General features: G+C 49.6%; 1 protein-coding gene across 1 annotated transcript; it reads left to right on the plus strand.

The window, feature by feature from the left end:
* Window positions 1-89: 89 nt before the first annotated feature.
* On the plus strand, window positions 90-11,299 carry LOC128945484 (tubulin beta chain). The gene is made up of 4 exons (XM_054289250.1): window positions 90-298; window positions 4,493-4,601; window positions 6,709-6,819; window positions 8,559-11,299. The coding sequence occupies exons 1-4, from the start codon at window positions 242-244 to the stop codon at window positions 9,614-9,616; spliced, it is 1,335 nt and encodes a 444-aa protein (XP_054145225.1). The 5' UTR covers window positions 90-241; the 3' UTR covers window positions 9,617-11,299.
* Window positions 11,300-11,428: the final 129 nt, after the last annotated feature.

Here is an 11,428-nt window from a genome sequence, read left to right on the forward strand (position 1 = left end):
ACATAATTATCCAATAGATGGATGGAAAGCGGGCGGTGCCGACCAATGGGCGCCCCGACTTTGTCCTATATGAGCGCGCGCGGGGCCGCCGCTGCCGCCATTTTCACCGCCGTCGCGCTCGGGCCTTCACTCCGCGCTTAAAGGGGCCGCGCCGCCTCTTTACGTTTTTTTATTCAGTTTTCCGAGCGCCTCCGCGCCGTCCGGGTGGGCCCGAGCCCCCCCGCCAGACTCCACCGCCGCCATGAGGGAGATCGTCCACATCCAGGCGGGCCAATGCGGCAACCAGATCGGCGCCAAGGTGAGCGCGGCGGGCCCCGCCTTCATCCCCCGCCGCGGCGGCGTTGCCCCTTTAAGAGCCCCCCCATCCCCCGCGCGCCAAGACAAAGGGTGACCCAAACCAGGGCGATTTTAGCCCAAAATCGGCGTTTTACCCCCACAGAAGCGGCTGGGAGGGAAGGGGGATTTGCTGAATGGGGCGGGTTTGGGGTTAAAATCGGGAGGTTCTGTCGCTAAATGAGGATTTTCGGTGGGCTGAACGCCCTCCCCCCCCCCCCTCCCCGCACGCGGCCGCAAAATGGCGGCTAAGGGCGGCGGCTCCGAACCGCGGCGAATTCGCCTCCAAAATCGCCTTTTTGGGGGGTGTTTAAAGAAAACATTACTATTTTATCTTAGTTTAAATGACTTTCAAAGATTTGGCCGCGAATGGCGCTTTTTGCCCGTAATCTGGGCAGGGGGGTCTGGCTGAGGATGGGCGGGGAAGGCGCCAAAATGGCGGCGAGGAGCCCCGAAATTAAAGGATTTAACCTCGAAATGAGTTTTTTTACAATAATATATTTATAATTAAATTTAAAACATGATTTGTTTCGTTTTTATATTACCATACATTAAATGCTGCTTTTTCAGTCTGAAATCGGTTGTTTTCACCCCATAACTAGGTATTTTCGCCCCTAAAATCGGCTATTTCACTGCAAAACCGTGTAATTTAACCTCAAAAATGTGGATTTTGTGCCACAAAAATTAAGATTTTTTTACCCCCAAACGGGGCGTGACGCCCGGAGGGGTCAGACCCGAAAATGGGAGGATTTCCCCCCCCCCCCCCCCAAAAAAGCGGCTTAATATCCACAATAAAGATTTTATTCCCTAAATAAGAGGTGTGTTACTAATTTTTTTCCGAAATGGGACTGTTATATCCGCAAAATCAGGATTTTTAAGCTTTCAGACTGCGGGATTTTATGACAAAAGCAGGTTTTTTTTATTCCTTAAATGTAAATTTAAGGTCTTTAGATTGCAATATTAATCTCCAAAATTGATGGGTTTTTTACTTTGAATCAGCTTTTTTAACTGAAATGTCCTTCTTACGTCTAAATATGGATGACTTAATTTTCAAAAAAGTATATTTTAGTTCTCAAAATGTTAATGTTTTGGATTTAAGGGATCTTTTTCATTAATGAAAGGTTATTTTGCTGCTAAAACGCAGCTTTTTGGCCCCAAAACATTTTTTTTTCCCAGCCCCAAGATGGAGATTCGGAGCTCCAGCTCAGCATCTTTGTTTTGCAAAACAGCATTTCTGTCCAAAATCTTGGGTCTATCCCCAAAACGTGGAGTTTGGAGGAGAAAAAGGACTGGATTTATTTTCCAGAAGTAGAAATTAGGGTTAAAATCGGGATTTTCTGCAGCTCGGAGGGAGCTCCGAGCCCCAAAATGGAGGTTTCCAGCCCCAAAATGGAGGGTCGGGGGAAGAATCGCAGCTTTGTGCTTCCAAATCCGCTTCTTTCTAGCCTCAAAATCGCCGCTTTTTCTCCAAAACTAACGGGGTTTGTTTAAATTTTTCTCTTTTTTTTTGCACAAGCTGGTGATTTTTGCCCAAAAAAGCGTTGTTTTGGGCCTCGGAATTTGCAATTCTTCAGACCCTAATGTAATTTTTACTGCTTCAAAAATCCCTTTTTCCCTTTGAATATCCACTTCACCCAGAAAACGGTCTCCTTTAACCCAATAGTTCTTAGTTTTTTTCTTTTTTAAATGTTACTTTTTGTTGCAAAATCGCCCTTTTCAGCCCCAACCCCCTCTCTTTGTGTCTCCAGACCGCATTTCCTGCCCCCGAAATGAACATTTCCATTTCCTGCCCCACACTGAAATCTTTGTTCTCCAAAACGTTTCAAACTGGAGTTTTTAACACTAAAAAGCGATTTTTTTTTTTTTTAGCTTTGGGAAAGAGGTTTTGAACCCAAATTGCGATTTTGAGTCCCAAAAAAGGGTTTTTACTGTACAGAAAATACTGGTATTTACCAGGTCAAATTTACTTTCAAAAATTGAGTTTTAGCCCCAAATCCACTTTTTTTTACCCCAAAATTCACATTTTTTGCCTTTAGATATGCTTTTCTCCCCATGTTCCTGTCACTAAACATGTAATTCTGCACCAAACTCACATTTTCTCTCAAAAAACATATTTTTTAACCCACTGTTTCCCAGGGCCCCAAAATGCAGGGTTTATTACTCTGAAATGCTGTTTATTCGAATTTGAACGTTTTAAACTCATTTTCTTTGTCATTTGCCCAAAATCTCCATTTTTATCCAAAATGAGCTTTTTTTTGCAGGTATTTCTTTCCTACATTCCCCTAAACTGCCCTTTTTTAACCTATTTGTCCCATCACCCTCAAAATCCCTATTTTTTAACCCATTTTTTCTCACAACCCCCTAAAAACGCCAGATTTTAACCACTTCCTTTCTTCATCTCCAAAATCAGCTTTTTTAAGCCTGTTTTTTTTACCTTACGTTGCTGGGGTTTAATCCTCGTTTCACTCTCACTTCCAACATTATTTGTAAGCCCTTTTTTCTTCTATTACCCAAAATTGTAGGGTTTTAAATACATTTTTCCCTCATGATCACCAAACCACCATTTTTATCCGAAATCACCATTTTATACCTGTTTTTTTGAATTAACAATATCAAAATTAAAGGCTTTTGCCCCAAATAAATATTGTAATGCCATTCTGTTCTCCAAAGCCCCCAAATCCCCATTTTTTTCTTCATTTCTCATTTTTAACCCCAAAATCACCTTTTTTCACTTCATTTTCCCCTCACGCTGCATCGCCCCCCCGGCCCATTTTAACCCCAAACCCCCACATTGGTGGAATCTCAACTTCAAATACAAATCTTGGAGCCCCCAGAGCCGAATTTGGGTGTAAAAATCCTGATTTTGGGTGACGAGAAAGCCGATTTGGGGTGCAGGGAGCCGATTTTGGAGGGGTTGGTTTGAATTTGAACGCTTGCCGCCATTTTCCCCGTTCCCGCCCTTTTGGGGAGCGGGACCGCGCTGCCCTGGCCACGCCCCTCCCTCACAGAGCCCGCCCGCTCCCCTTCCCCGCGCCTCCAAACCACAAAAAAATCTTTAAAACTGCCTTTTTACCCTCAAAAACGGTCGTGGCAGCTGTCGTGGCAACTGTGTGTTGTAGCCACACCCTTCTAGTACCTGAGCACACCCTAAATTTCTTTTAAAAGCCCCCAAAATCCCCATTTTTCACCCCAGAAAAAGGTCCTGGCTGTGGGGGAGGTCTTGTGGATCCTGCCTGTCACTTGGCTACACCCCAAATTCCTTTAAGTTCCTAAATCTTTCATTTTTTCCCCAAAAACACTGCCGTGGGGCAGTGGGTGATGCTGCATTTATATCCCATTCTTTCTATAAGATCCCAACATCCCCTTTTTTGCACCCAAAATAAATCCTGGGTGTAGCAAAGTGGGCGTAGTCCCTCTCCTCCACAGCTCTGCTCCTCTATCCCAGACTATGCCATCAATTTTCCTTTAAATCCCAATTTCTTTTCCTTAAAATCCAGATTTTTTGATACCTCTCAACTGCTATTTCGTATCTTAAAACCCAAATTTCCTTTTTTAAAATTCCTGATTTTTTTTACTTCCAAATCCCCATTTTCTCCCCCAAAATGGGGTCCCCGGAGTAGCAAAGTGGGTGTGGCCCAGCTGCCTTCGCCCCTCCTTAAACTCAACCACTTTTAGCCCTCAACTCCCATTTCTCACCTTAAAATTCCGATTTTTTTTGTTTTGTTTTGTTTTTTTTAATCAAAATTCTAATTTTTTCCCCAGAATTGAGTCTGGGTGGGCCGGGCCCACCTGACCATACCCCTCTTTATCTCCTGCCCCTTTTAACCCTGACCACACCCCCAAACCCCCATTTTCTCCCCTAATATCCGCATTTCTCCCCCTAAAAATCACAATTTTTTTCTTCTCCAAATCCTTATTTTTCCCCTAACTTGGGTTCCATTTGTCACAAAGTGGGCGTGGCCCAGCTGATCTCACTCCTCCACCAGCCCCACCCCTTTTAACCCCTGACCACGCCCCCAAGCCCCCCTTTTCCTCTCTAAAATCCCCATTTTCCCTCCCATAATCCCTGAGGTTTTTTCCCCAAATTCACGTTTTTTGCCCCACACCTGCTCCTGGGCTGTCCCTGAGCCGTCCCCAAGCTGTCCCCTTGTCCCCACAGTTCTGGGAGGTGATCAGTGACGAGCACGGCATCGACCCCACGGGCACCTACCATGGGGACAGCGACCTGCAGCTGGACCGCATCAGCGTCTACTACAACGAGGCCACAGGTGGGGACACCTGGGGACAACTGGTGGCACTTGGGGACAGCTGCCACACCCCCCCGGGGCTCCTCTGCCCTCCCCCCTCCCCCCCATTGTGTCACTCAGTGTGGGTGGCACTTGGTGGCATTTGTCTTCTCCCCAGTGTCACTTGTCCACCTGTCACCCCCCTGTGTCACATTCCTTTGTTTGTCACTTTCTTCTGCTGTCACTTTGTCAATTCCAGTGTCACTTCCTCACCTCCACATTGCCACTCTTTGTTTTGTCACCCTCCTGTGTCACTGTGTCCCCACTGTCACCCCCCCAATGTCACTTTCCTGTGTGTTACCACTTTGTCACCCCTATGTCACTGTGTCCCCATGCTTTTCCCTTAGTGTCACCTTTATCCTGCTGTCACTTCCCAGTCTCACTTTGTCCTTTTCCATGCCCTGTGTCATCTCATTTCTTGTGTCCCTGAGTGCTATCCCCTTCTTTATTACCCCAGTGGGGTCACCTTGCCCTGTCACCTCCCAATGTCACCCCCAGTCCCATCACTGTTCAGTGTCACTTGTCCATTGTCACCTCACAGTGTTTTTTGTCCCCTGTCACCTTCAATTCTGGGGATCCCCTGGTGTCCATTGCCACCTCCTGTGTCACCCTGTGACCCCCCTGGTGTCACCTCCCAGTGGCACTCCCCTGGTGTCTCTGCATCTTGTCCTTCCCAGTGTCACCCTGTTCTGTGTCACCCACATCTTGTCCCCAATGTACCTCCAGTGTCACCTGTCCATTGTCACCCCCCCCCCCCCGTGTCACTTGTCCCCTGTGACCCCCACCTTGTCCCAAATGGCCCCGCCCCCCCATGTCACCTGTCCATTGTAACCTTATCCCTGATATTCCCCTGGTGTTACCTGTCCTTTGTCACCCGTGTGTGCCACCCTGTCCTCTGTGGGTCCATTCCCCCCTTCCCCCCCGATGTCACCTGTCCATTGTCATTTGTCTCCTCCCTGTCCCCATGTCCCATTCTGGGTTGCTCTGGGGGAGTTTTTGGGGTGGCTTTGAGAATTTGGGGTGAATTTGACACTTCTGGGGTTATTTTGGCGTTGGTTTGGGATGATTTTGGGGTAATTTTGAGAGGATTTGGAATTAATTTGGGGGTTTTGGGATTGAATTTGGGGCTGGTTTTGAGGTGATTTTGGGAGGTTTAGGTTATTTGGGCTGTTTTTGGGGTGAATTTGGGAATTTTGGAAGTCCTTTAGGGTTGAGTCTTAGGGAGGTCTGGATTGTTTTTAGGTCATTTTGGGGTGTTCTGGGGCAATTTTGGATACTTGTAGGTGATTTTGAATATTTTAGGCTTGGTCCAAAGTGGGTTTGAGGTAATTTTAGATGGTTTGGGAATGATTTTAATCAATTTGGAGTAATTTGGGGGGGGTTGGGGTTCATTTTGAGTGGATTTGGAGCCATTTTGGGGTGATTTTTCCTGGCTTTGGGGTGAATTTGGGTGGTTTGGTGTTGATTCCAGGAGATTTGGGGTAATTTTGGGATGATTTGGGTGTGATTATGGGTGTTTGGTGGTGAACTTAGATGGATTTGGAATGGTTTTGAGGTGATTCCAGTTATTTATGGGGTAATTCTGGGTGGTTTGGGGGTGATTTGGGCTTTTTTGGGGGTTGATTTTTGGTGTAATTCCAGGTGTTTTAGGGTGATTTCAGACATCTGGGGCGATTTTGGGTGTGTTGCTGTCACATGGGGTGGTTTGGGGCATTTTAGGAGTGATTTTGGTTTTTGCTGGAGCTATTTTTTGTATTTCTGGGTTAAGCCTGAGAGTTTTGGGAGCAATTCTCTTCGTTTGGAAGATGATTCCAGTTGTTTTGGTGTAATTTTAGTGGTTTTGAGGTAATTCTGGGTGTTTTGGAGTGTGTTTGGGGTAATTCTGGGTTGGTTTGGTTTGTTTCTGAGTTGTTTTGTAGTGTTTCTTGGTTTTAGGGTAATTCTGAGTATTTCAGGTGTTTATAGGTTGACATAGATGTATTTAGGGTGATTATGGATGGTTTTGGGCTAATTTTGGCTGGTTTGGAGGTAACTCTTCTGGTTTTGGGTTGAATTCTCTGCATTTTGGTGACGTTTTTGCTGTCCCCAGGGGGTAAATACGTGCCCAGGGCCATCCTGGTGGATCTGGAGCCCGGCACGATGGACTCTGTGCGCTCCGGCCCCTTCGGGCAGATCTTCCGGCCTGACAACTTTGTGTTCGGTGAGTGACACACTTGGGACATCTGGATACATCTGGGGACACATCTGGGACACCTTGGGCATGCCGGGGGACATTGGGACACGCCTGGGGACACCTGGGACACACCTGGGGACACCTTGGACATGCTTGGGGACAACTGAGACACCTGGGGGCACATCTGGGGGTACACTTGGGGACATTGGGGTACGCCTGGTGACATCTGGGACACACCTGGGCCACCTGGGGATACACCTGGGACACCTGGAGGTTCCTGGGCACATCGAGGACACCTGTGGGACATCAGGAAACACCTGTGGGCACACTCAGGGACATCTGGGATACACCTGGGACATCTTGGGCATGGTTGGGGACATCTGGGGCACACCTGGGGACATTGGGGGGCTCCTGGGGACATTGGAACACACTTGGGACACACCTGGGGCCTCCTGACGGACATCTGGGGTCTCTTGACACGTGGCAAGGACAGCTTCAGACTCCTGGGACACACCTGGGACATTTTTGGACGTGCCTGGGAGTCTTGGGGACATCTACAGACACCTGAAGGTTCCTGATGGCATCTTGGGACAGCTGGGGGTTGCTGAGGGACAATAGGAATATCTCTGGGTATTTGGGGAACATCTAGGGACACTTGGGGACTCTTGAGGGACATCAGGTTCACTTCGGGACACACAGCAATGTTTGGGGCCGCTGGGGACATGTGGGAGCACACCTGGGGACACACCTGGGATGTATCTGGGACAGCAGGGGGTGGCCTCAAGGGATGGCAGGGCCCCAAAGGGGGAGATCAAGGTCTTCAGGTGTCCCAAGGGTGACATGAAGATCCCCAAGTATCCCACCAAGGAGGGTTTGAAGATCCTCCGGTGTCACCAGGGGTGACATGAAGGTCCCCAAAGTGCGGTTAAAGTCCCCACAGGTAGGATCAAGGTCCCTGAGGATCTCCAAGTTGGGACTGAATGTCCCCAAAGCGTGGGGTTGAAGGTCCCTGAGGGTCCCCACAGGTGGGATCGAGGTCCCTTAAAGAGTGATGTGAAGGTCCTCGAAGAGGGGACAGAAGTATTTGAGGTCCCCAAGAGTGGGCGGAAGGTCCCAAAGGTGGTGAAGAGTTTCCCGAGGTTCTCAAAAATGTTTTGAAGGTCCCCAAAAATGGTTTGAGGGTCTGCAAAGTCTTCAGCATTAATCTGAAGGTTTCCAAAAGTGAATAAAGATTCTTCAGTGTTCCCGAAGGTGTTTTGAGGGTCCCTGAAGTCAGCTTGAAGACCCCAACCCAACTTGTCCTTGTCTGCCTCTGGCCAAGGGTTACCACAGGGAGGGGCTGAGCTGGGGGGGATCAGGTGTCCTCAGAGGTGTCTCAAAGGTCCCCAGAGATGGTTTGAAGGTCCCCAAGGTTACTTGAACATTCTCAAGATGGAAATGGATGTGCTTGTCATCCCCAAAGATGACTCAAGGGTCGTCAAGGTCATCAAGGTTGGGTTGAGAGTCCCTAAAGATGGTTTGAAGCTACCTAAGGCCCCCAAAGGTACTGAGAGGGTCTCCAGGTTTGAGGGTCCTAAAGATCCTCAAAGCTGGTTCAAAGTTCCTCAAAAGATATTTTGAGGCTCCCCAAGGTGGTTTTGAGGTTCTTGAAGTCCCTAAAGATGGTTTAAAGGTCTCCAAACATGGTGTAAAGGTTCTCAAAAGTGGTTTGAAGGTTCTCCAAGGTGGTTTGAAGACCCCAACCAACCCTTCCTCCCCTTTTCCAGGCCAAAGCGGTGCTGGCAACAACTGGGCCAAGGGTCACTACACGGAGGGCGCCGAGTTGGTGGACTCGGTGCTGGACGTGGTGCGCAAGGAGGCCGAGAGCTGCGACTGCCTGCAGGGCTTCCAGCTGACCCACTCGCTGGGCGGGGGCACCGGCTCGGGCATGGGCACGCTGCTCATCTCCAAGATCCGCGAGGAGTACCCCGACCGCATCATGAACACCTTCAGCGTGGTGCCGTCGCCCAAGGTGTCGGACACGGTGGTGGAGCCCTACAACGCCACGCTGTCCGTGCACCAGCTGGTGGAGAACACGGACGAGACCTACTGCATCGACAACGAGGCTCTCTACGACATCTGCTTCCGCACCCTCAAGCTGACCACGCCCACCTACGGCGACCTCAACCACCTGGTGTCGGCCACCATGAGCGGCGTCACCACCTGCCTGCGCTTCCCCGGGCAGCTCAACGCCGACCTGCGCAAGCTGGCCGTCAACATGGTGCCCTTCCCGCGGCTGCACTTCTTCATGCCCGGCTTCGCGCCGCTGACCTCGCGGGGCAGCCAGCAGTACCGCGCCCTCACCGTGCCCGAGCTCACCCAGCAGGTCTTCGACGCCAAGAACATGATGGCCGCCTGCGACCCGCGGCACGGCCGCTACCTCACCGTGGCCGCCGTCTTCCGCGGGCGCATGTCCATGAAGGAGGTGGATGAACAGATGCTGAACGTGCAGAACAAGAACAGCTCCTACTTTGTGGAGTGGATCCCCAACAACGTGAAGACGGCCGTGTGCGACATCCCGCCGCGCGGCCTCAAGATGGCCGTCACCTTCATTGGCAACAGCACGGCCATCCAGGAGCTCTTCAAGCGCATCTCGGAGCAGTTCACGGCCATGTTCCGGCGCAAGGCCTTCCTGCACTGGTACACGGGCGAGGGCATGGACGAGATGGAGTTCACCGAGGCCGAGAGCAACATGAACGACCTCGTGTCTGAGTACCAGCAGTACCAGGATGCCACGGCCGAGGAGGAGGAGGATTTCGGCGAGGAGGCCGAAGAGGAGGCCTGAGGGGTTTCCCCAGATGTCCCAATCCTTGGCAGTGTTGCTCCTCCCTTTCCTGGTGTTGTCCCAGAGAGGCGTCAACCGGTGGGCGGCGCCTTCGGTGTCATCGTCATTGTCCTTCATCATCGTCAGTGTTGGCCTTGGCCATCGGCGGCGGCGGCAGCAGCGGAGTCCCCACCCGACCTTCAGCGTTGTCCTCATGGTCTTCAACCTTCATCAGCATCATCCTGGAAGAGTCCCCAGCCTTCAGTGTTGTCCTCACAGTCCCCAGGCTTCACCATCTTTGAAGAGTCCCCAGTCTTCATCATTGTCATCCATGGAGAGTCCCCAGCTGTCATCATCATCAATGAGTTCTTGATCTTTGCCATCCTTGAAGAATCTCCAATCTTGATCATGGTCAGAGCTCCCAACTTCTGTCATCTTCATCCTTGAAAAGTTCCCAATTTTCATCAGCATTGAAGAGTTCCCAACCTCCATCATCATCATCTTTGAAGAGTCCCCAGCCTTCAGCATTGTCCTTACAGTCCCCAGCCTTCATCATGGTCATTCTTGAAGAGCCTCCAGTCTTCATCATCATCGAAGAGTCTCCAATCCTGATCATGGTCAGAGCTTCCAACTTCCATCATTGTTGAAGGATCCCCAAGGTTCATCATTGTTAAGGAGTCTCCAACCTTCATCATCCTCGAAGAGTCCCCAGAGTTCATATCCTCCTCACAGAGCCCCCAAGAGCTCCTGGCCTTCATCATGGTCCTTGCAGAGTCTTTGATCTTCATCATCCTCAGCCCTTGGCCTTCATTGGGGCTGGTCAGTTGGCCTTGACCTTCATCATAATCTCCTTCATCATGGAAGAGCCTCCAAGAGTTTTTGCCCTTCACTCTCACCATGGAAGAGTTGCTGACCTTCATCAGGGTTGGTCACTTGGCCTTGACCACCATCATGCGTATCATGGAAGAGCCTCCAAGAGCTCTTGACCTTCAGCCTCGTCCTGGAAGAGTTGCTGACCTTCATCATCATCACCATCACCTCCGCCCCTCCCCCGCTGCCACCACGGCCTCCTGTCCCCTCCCCCGCCCCATTCTGGCTCCATTTTCCCAAATTTTTTTGTAATTTTTCCTAAGTTTTGAATGTTTTTTCCATATTTTTTGTCATTTCCCCCCCTTTTTTGGTTCATTTCCCTCCTCTCATTTAAGTCTCTCCTCATTCTTCATCATTTTCAAACAATTTTCCTCGTTTTTGGTCAGTTTCCTCAATTTTTAGTCTTCTTTTCCACTTTTCCAATTTTTGCTCTTTTTTCCCCTGTTTTTGTTCACTCTCGGCCCAATTCCATTCCTTTTTCCCAACTTTGGGGTCCTTTCTTCCAATTTTTTGTTGATTTTTTTCCCTGTTTTTGCTCAGTTTTTGACCCATTTTTCTCCATTTTGGGTTCATATTCCTCAATTTTTGTTCCTTTTTTTCCTCAATTTTTGTTCATTTTTCCCCATTTTTTGTCAGTTTCTCCCCATTTTTTATTTGTTTTTCTCCATTTTTATCCATTTTTCCCATTTCCCTTCAGTTTCTCCCTGATTCCGTCGCCGTTCCCGGTGTCCGGTCGCTCTCTCCCATTTTTGGATGTTTTTGTTCCCGTTTCTTTTGTTTTTCATATTGAAAAGTCGCCCCCGGGTCCGGAATAAACTCGGGATGGAAAAGCCACCATGGGTGTCACCTCCTGTGTCACCTCCTGTGTCACCTGCAGGGTCCTGGGTCACCTGGAGGGTCCCTGTGTCTCCCCCTGGGGGTCCCCAATGTCATCTGGGTCAGCTCAGGGTCCCCTGTGTCACC

The sequence above is a fragment of the Melozone crissalis genome, unplaced genomic scaffold (genome assembly GCF_028551555.1).
Source record: "Melozone crissalis strain CALT ecotype California unplaced genomic scaffold, PUWL_Pcris_2 ptg000066l_1, whole genome shotgun sequence".
NCBI lineage: Eukaryota > Metazoa > Chordata > Aves > Passeriformes > Passerellidae > Melozone > Melozone crissalis.

Bases quoted from the DNA above. Each gene is read 5' to 3' on its own strand.
- LOC128945484 (XM_054289250.1), top strand. From the start codon at position 242: ATGAGGGAGATCGTCCACATCCAGGCGGGCCAATGCGGCAACCAGATC. The intron at 4,602-6,708 runs GTGGGGACACCT...TGCTGTCCCCAG, and splicing joins CTACTACAACGAGGCCACAG to GGGGTAAATACGTGCCCAGG. The intron at 6,820-8,558 runs GTGAGTGACACA...CCCCTTTTCCAG, and splicing joins GCCTGACAACTTTGTGTTCG to GCCAAAGCGGTGCTGGCAAC.